We start from the raw sequence: 7,908 nt of genomic DNA on the forward strand, positions 1-7,908 counted from the left end.
ACTGAGGTCAATTCTGAAGATCAAACCTTCAGAGACAAATACTGTTAGTACTACACATACAGACAGCCTGAGATTGCTTTGAGGACTACCAGGGTTGTGGAATACTAGGCAAACACTATATAAAGCCAGAAAATAAAATCAGCAAATAGAAAGTTACCTTACTGAATATAAGAATTAAGTGAGACTGGTTTTCTACTGACTCATGGTTTGTGGCTCTACAGTCTCAGAAGGCATGTACACCACATGCTGAAAGATATTCACCCCTAAAGCATTTATGCAAAGCTTTTCTTTTCCCCATGTAGATTCTCTATGTAGGTTCTACTAAGGTGCAAGCTTAACTGTAACATCATATCCCATCAGAGTTGTTCTCTATTTGTCTGCCTGTTACCATGAAACCTGCAACAATTTATCAGCCTTTAAGTCTGAGCCAATAGGTTCAAAAGCTAGTTAAGGATCAAAACTGATGAGAAGTACAATTATGGAAGCCCTGTTTCCATAAGAAACATTGAAAATATAAACCGACAGATAACAGTTCATCAGTATGTGCTATGAATGTGATTCACATTCAAATTACTCAAAAGTTATTGTGTATATGATTATGACTCATGAAGACAGTACAAAAGGTTCCTAGACTCTGATCTTGCTGTTCTATTCAGAAAAAGACATTCAAGCATCTGACATTAGTGTTTTATAAGGACACATTTGAAAACTGAAGCACAGTAAAAGCACATATAACTTTTTTTTTGTTTAATGTCTCACATAACTAAACAGGAAAAGCTGCAGAGACTACTATGCACAACACAGATGGGAAATTTTTCATCTCCCCCTTCTGAAAACAAGCACAGAAAATATTTTCATCTACCAAAACTTATATCCTGAACTTTGTATACAGAATAGTTAAGGTGTACATAGGCCCTTCATTGTAACAGTTTGATCATAGCCCACATATCTCTGTGGATGGCCTTACTCACAAGCAAATAGGTTACACAGAGAATTTAAATCTGACACTATCTAGATACACAAAATCACCTTTCACAATAATGCTCATAGTCCATCTTTAGTTCTGAAGAATCTCTATGCTCACTACAGTCATGCTGTTCACATACAGAGTGCAGAATACCAGTGCTTGATTTTATATGTGCTTGTGTTACAGCTACAGGAGAGGGAAGCTCAAGAATATTCTCTTTGTGTTCTGTCATTTTATCTTGTGTTTCAACAGCAACCTAATCATAGCTGCCACCCTAATCAGACAGGTCTCTGAGCTGGAGCTTACATTCCAGTTGCGCAGCTTGCTCACATTTCTCCTAAGAAACCTATAGCCCCCTAAGGCTATGTGGAATACTTTTTAGTCTGTGCTTCTTTGATAAATGCTTTAATACATGCCTTCAACATGCTGAGGCAAAAGTGTATGATAAAGTTTCTCAGCAGTTTTTATCTAATAGATATGCGTATTTGTGGTCTCACTGACTTCTGACCTGGTTCTGAAGTTTTGGAGTGAGGATTCAATTCACCACTTGATAATCTTAATTCCAGAAACTAACTTCTTTGAATATGAAAACGTGTAACAATTACAGTTAAAAGGTCATTCTAGAGCACTGGAGAGAAAAAAAAAAAAAAATTGTTCTATACTCCGTATTTGCAAAAGTTGCAGTGGGAAAGCAAAACTGACACAGACCCATAGAAAGCAGGTCTCAAAGAAACCACTGACCAGAGACAGGATCAGCTTTACCTAACACATTACTGCAGAAAACATTTTTTTGTCCTGAAATGTTCTAAAACATTTAAATTACGTACTGGTAGGAAATGTTTCCTAAGGTATAGCACAAAGCTGCCTTGACAAAGTTCAAGCATTTTTGTTCTCTTCACACTGTACAGAACAGTTTATTTCCTTCTTTGCAATGTGACTGACACAGCCTTGTGAGTAACAGTATCCTGAAGACAGTGATGAAGAGCCCTGTTTCACACAGTACCACAGTGTGGCTGAGGCTGGACCCCTGGATGTCATGTGGTCTGACATCCTTGCTCAAGCAGGGTCACCTACACCCCAGAATCCTGTCCAGATCGCTTTGGAAGGTCTCCAAAGCTGGGAGACTCCAGCAGCTCTCTTCCAGTGTCCCATCTGCCTCACAGTAAAAAAGACTTCCTGATGTTCATAAGGAACATCCCATGTTTCAGTTTGTGTCCTCTGCCTCTGGTCCTATCACTGGGCATCACTGCAAGGAGTTTAGTTCTGGTCTTCTTTGCATCCTGCCTTCAGGTTTCACACACAGGTTTTCATCCTTATAGCCCTTCATTGAACTCCCCCTAGCACCTTTCTCTTGCGCTCCAGCAGAGGCCCCGCTTGTGCTGTATGGAACAGCAGGATCACCTCCCTCAACCTGCTGGTAGCACTCGTCCTACTGCTGCCCAGGGCACTGCTAGCAATCCTTACTGCAAGGACACAGTGCTGGGTCACATTCAGCTCAGTGTTTATCAGCATTCTCAAGTCCTTTACTGAAAAACATTGCCAGCTGGGGAGTACCCAGCACATACTGGTGCCTGTGGTTGTTCTTTCATAGGTGCAGGACTTTGCTGTTCACCTTATTCCACTTGCTCCCCTCAACTTCATGAAGCTCCTCTCCGCCCGTTTCTGCAGTTCCTTGACCTAGGAGCACAACCCTGTGGTTCCTCAGTTACTCCTCCCAGGTAGGTTTCACCTGCAAACTTGCCAGGAGTACACTCTGCCCCACTGTGCAGGTCATTAATGAAGATGTTAAAAAGGCTCAGGGCCCATTTTGAACCCTGGGACACACCTCTGCTCAGTGGTCTCCAACTGGACTCGTGCCATGTGTTACCATCCTCTGGGCCTGGCCCTTTACCTGAGGTCATTGTCTGCACACCCAATCCATACATCAACTGCTTCTCTTTGAAGATATAACCTAGAGCCAAAAGCCTTGCTGAAGTCTACAAAAACAATGACTGCTCTGGCTCTTTAACTTGCAGGTCAAGAGCATGATGTTCCTTTCACTTCTGACCTAACTCAGAGGAGGAAGGCTTACACATAGCCTTACATAAAAATCAAATTTATCTCGTGCTCAGTGTGTATGAGAGTTATAACTGAAAGTTTATAAAAGAAGAGGAAATGTCTTTCATCCAGCAGAACCTATGGTGGTGGTTTAATCTTTTTTTCCCACTATTACACAATGACATTCCTAACAGAAATCATTGTGTATGTTCTGCCTCAAGTAACAGTTAACAGATGTGCTGCCTGAAATGAAACTAAAAAACTCCAAAACTCTCTATTTCAAATAATCCAACCAAACTTTAGAAAACTTGTAGGTGGTTTGTACTTTTACAATTATACTGTAATATATATTCCTCTGTTACATGAATTTCACACATTTAGCTACACCAATTCAAAACCACTTCATTTTGCCTGTAAATGACCTGTGCCCGACAAGCTCCAATATTCAGTCAAATTAAGAAAAAAATATTACTGCTAGATTATGATAAGCACTCCTTTTAATGGTTGCATGGTGTGAGACTGGCATAAACTTTATTGTTTAAGACAAGCTGCAGTGCCAGTAGAAACAATGCAGCTTAAAAAATCGCCTCTTACCCACACATATGTATCAGCAGTCATGTATCACACGGCTTTATTTGTTTTTTTCTCCATCAGAACTGTTTTCAGACAGATGCATTACATAACCACGGGCAGTACCCATGTTTCTGGCAGCACCAAGGAAGCAGAAACTTCTTTAGAGTCTTACCTCCTTCTTTCTGCAGAGGCCCAGCAAGGAGAGGAGAGAAGAGCACACCACAGGCAGGGGCCATTGAGCATAAGGGGAAATCTAGGGTTGACATTAAGAAATTCTTTACTGCAAGGGTGTGAAGCACTGAACAGGCTCCCCGGGGAGGCCGTGGATGCCCCATGCCAGGGCGTGTTCTGGGCCAGCAATGGATGAGGCTGAGCAACCCGGTCTGGCGAAAGGTGTCCCTATCCATGGTGGGGAGTTGGAACCACATAACCTTTCAGGCCCCTTCCAGCCACTCTGTGGCTCCATGACTCTATGAAAGCAACCGTGAGAGCACTTTCTGGCCACGTTCCCACCCCGCTTATCTCATCCCACTGGGCAGAAATGGCACTCTTATCTGGGGAGCTGCAGTGCCTCTTAGCAAACCGTGGCGGCCTGCAATGCACATATTCCCGGAAAGCACCTGATGGTTTGTTTCGCTGGGTAAGGATGTTTGTAAACTGAAATCCTGTCCACAGTTCCCACCCTGCTCTGGGCAGACCTGTACCCCGCGTTTTATCTGTTTTCACCTTGAAACAGTGAAACGATGCACCATTCCTGACAGCTGCACGCCAGGACACCACGAGCTAACAAGCAGCTGCCCGGCAGCCAGGGGACAGCAATATTTTAAAGCGAACACGACGCTTAGTTAAAAGGACGAAGGCATCACTCTCTCGCTGCCCTGAATGAAGCAGGTACCTCGGACACCAGGGACAGAGCGCAGCCGAGCTGAGCTGAGCTGAGCTGAGCCGAGCCGAGCCGAGCCCCGCCACATCGAGCAAGGCAGAGCCAGGCCTGGCCGGGCCGGACCGAGTCGAGCAGCCCAAAGCACCGGCGGCCAGCGCCTAGCCGACCTGCGCATGTGCAGGTTGGACGCAACCACCCCGACTCCGGCCGCGCCGCCATACGCTGAAAGCTCCCGCGCCCGCCCCGGCCGCCGCTGGCCAATCAGAAGCGCCCACGCTCCTTCCCCGCCTCCCCGCTTCTTGCTGGCGTCACCGCTCTCACCGACCGCCACCGCCCGTTACGTAACTCTCCCCCGCCCGCCGCGGCTGCTGGGGATTGGTTAGGAGCGGCGAGCGCGCGAGTTACGCGACTGCGGGCTCGGGCGCGGCGCGGCGGCGTGGCACGCGATTGGCCGGCCCCGGCGAGAGCCAATAGGAGCCGAGCCGCTGGATTCAAACGTTGTGGGGCGCGGAAGGGGGCAGTTAGTGCGCGAGGCGACCCTGAGGGAGGAACTAGAGACTGCTGCCCGTACCGCTGCTGCAACCTGCTGCCGCCCGCCATGGCCCACAAGCAGATCTACTATTCCGATAAGTACTTTGACGAGCAGTACGAGTACCGGTAAGAAGCCGTAGGAGAGTGCGGGATGGCCAGCAGGAGGGATTAGGAAGAGCCGTTCCGTAGGAGGGCGGCTCGGCCAGGCGCCTTGGCCGAGGTGTGCGGACTGCTCTCAGGGAATGAGGAGGCTCCGCCAGGGGAATGAAGCCAGAGAGGGCGTAAGGCCAACTGGAAGGGGCTGTGCCGAGCCTCCCCAAGGGGGGTTTCCGCGTAGCTTTCGACTAGTGGGACGGAGGGAATGAGTGACCGAATGCTGTATTCGGTTAGCCCAGATTGTTCGGTGAGCGGCCAACACAAGCCCCGGCCACAGGGTGATGGCGGAGGGGCGGTATCCGCTACGCTAACTCCAGGGAGGGGGCTGTGGCAGAGTCGGTCCCTGCCCACGGGGGACTGTTAAAATTTAACTTTTCTAGGCGTACTTGAAAGCGGTATTGTAAATAATTTAGAAGACCAAAGTTCTTACTTTTCAAGTAGCTGATACAGCAGCCTGTTGCCAGGAGCACATGCTTCTCTGAGTGTACTGTCATTGGCGTCTGAAGGGGTCTAAATCTCTTCTAGAAGGCAGTTTGGCTCCCAGTAAGCAGTTGCTTTGCAGATGTAACGTTTAATAGTAGTAAGTGCTTTTAAACTGGATTCTGGGACGGGTTTCATCTTCAAATATAGGCCAAGAGTCAGTACTCTTGTTTTCTTCATAGGAAAAGTGAGTATTCATAACCTGTGCACTGTCTTGCAGTGCAGATCTGTTCCAGTTTTCTAGCGTGCAGTATTTTGTGTGTGCATTTAATAACTAAACCTCTACAGACATGTGATGCTGCCACGAGAACTTTCAAAACAAGTGCCAAAATCTCATCTGATGTCTGAAGAAGAGTGGAGACGACTTGGTGTTCAGCAGAGCCTTGGCTGGGTTCACTATATGATCCATGAGCCAGGTGAGCATATCTGAACAAAATTACACAAACGAAAAAGTCAAATATCAATTGCCTGGTGCTCAGCTGAAGTATGTGATGTGTAACTCTTACTGTGGAATCCATTTAGAATTCACTACTGAACGTTATTCTCTTCTTGCTACTTTAGCTCTTTTCTAATAAAGGCAATGTAATCCTTATTTTCAACTTTCACATTCTGCTTCTAGACTTGCAAAATGCGAGTCTTATCTTAGATGTATATGGTTTATCTGTAGGCAAAAAATACCACACTGAAAGTATTCCTGCCTCTGCCCATAGAAACAGGCTTTTTTTGAGTTCTTAAATAACATGAGTATGTAGTGACTGAACCGAAGTTCATGTAGCAACATACCTTTATGTTCATAAACCTGACACGCCTACTTTTTTGTACAAGTTAATAGATGCTCATGTAAACAAGGTCCTGCATTAATCCTCTGAAAATTCTAGAGGATAGTTTCAACTCTAGCTGTAGAACCTCCTGAAAAATCAGTATTTCAGTTAATGTGGGGCAAAGTCCTAAAGCTCCTACTAACTAGAATGTTGGTATTGTGGGAGCAGCCATTCTAGGTAACTTACCATTGACAAGCCTTACATAAGTAAGTAAGGAGTGACTGATGAATTGCAGCAGCATGAAGTTCCAAGTTTCTGAAGAACCAGGTGAAGAAATTAGCATACCCTTCCAGTGTTTCCCTGATTTGGATACCTTTGATATTTTAGACTTTCCTGGAAGCATTTAGAATTACGAAGACTGATAATAATGTAAGCTGGCTGTATTAACCAAAGTGGATTTTGTTGGAGTTCGATATGTGCATAACAGACAGTATCAGCAGTTTTAATCTAAGTTACAGTAACAGTGTTTATTGAATAGCCTAATGAAAAGAGACATTATAAAATACTCCATATTTTCCCAATACTCCCCTCCTGTAAGGACCTTAAGTTTAAGACACTGCTAGCATTGAGTATAAAAATAAAAACTTGACTGTTGTAAGATTACTACAATCTTGGTGTGTTAATATTATGTATGGGGTCATATTTAGACTTCCTAATTATTTGAAACTAAACTCAACTACCGTTCAAGATTAAAGAAATCCCTTTAAGCAAGATTTGGACAAACTGACACGTTGTTTAATTTTCTTTCTACAGAACCACATATTCTGCTCTTCAGAAGACCTCTTCCAAAGGATGAGCAGAAATAAGCCATCGTCTCTTGAATCTTCTGGAACTATGTATATGAATGTATATATGTTGGTAGTATTCAGTGAATACTTTAAATTTACAAAACATACATCCAAACCTGTGCATGAGCTGTATTATTCACAGCAACAAAGCTCAGTCAAATGCAATTTCAAGCAGGCTGCTATGATGTTCAAAGAGTGATGACTTTATCTTTTACTGTTAATGTAAGTGCCTCTCTGACTTAAATTGTGTTGATGTTTGTGTTGCATGTTCTGATTAGCTCATCACTTCTTAGTGTTCTGTAACTTTTGCGCTCATGTTTTCTGCTGTACTGTAGTATTTTCAAACCCAATACTTCAACTGTTTAGTAGTGAGAGGACTTAAATAAACTTTTTAATGTTTTATGAAACTTAAGAGTCTGGTGTTGTAATTTACTGGAAAAAACCAAATATTCATAGTCTAACATTTTTTAAGAGTACCTACTTCAAAAAAACAAGAATAATTTGGTGAACCTGGTATTACTTGGTATAAACTTAGGGTTGAGTACTACTCAGTATTTCAAAGGGCTTTTTAGGCTCCTTTATGTAGCTTTGCCAATACGAGGTAATTTTTACTCTGGGGTTTTAGCCTGCTCTTCCTGTCTTGCGTCCAAATTGTCACTGTGGCTTCTTGGG

General features: G+C 44.2%; 1 protein-coding gene across 1 annotated transcript; it reads left to right on the forward strand.

The window, feature by feature from the left end:
- Positions 1–4,688: 4,688 nt before the first annotated feature.
- On the forward strand, positions 4,689–7,643 carry CKS2 (CDC28 protein kinase regulatory subunit 2). Its single transcript, XM_066338757.1, has 3 exons — positions 4,689–5,117; positions 5,916–6,043; positions 7,202–7,643. The coding sequence occupies exons 1-3, from the start codon at positions 5,059–5,061 to the stop codon at positions 7,252–7,254; spliced, it is 240 nt and encodes a 79-aa protein (XP_066194854.1). The 5' UTR covers positions 4,689–5,058; the 3' UTR covers positions 7,255–7,643.
- Positions 7,644–7,908: the final 265 nt, after the last annotated feature.

The sequence above is a fragment of the Sylvia atricapilla genome, chromosome Z, assembly GCF_009819655.1.
Source record: "Sylvia atricapilla isolate bSylAtr1 chromosome Z, bSylAtr1.pri, whole genome shotgun sequence".
Lineage (NCBI taxonomy): Eukaryota > Metazoa > Chordata > Aves > Passeriformes > Sylviidae > Sylvia > Sylvia atricapilla.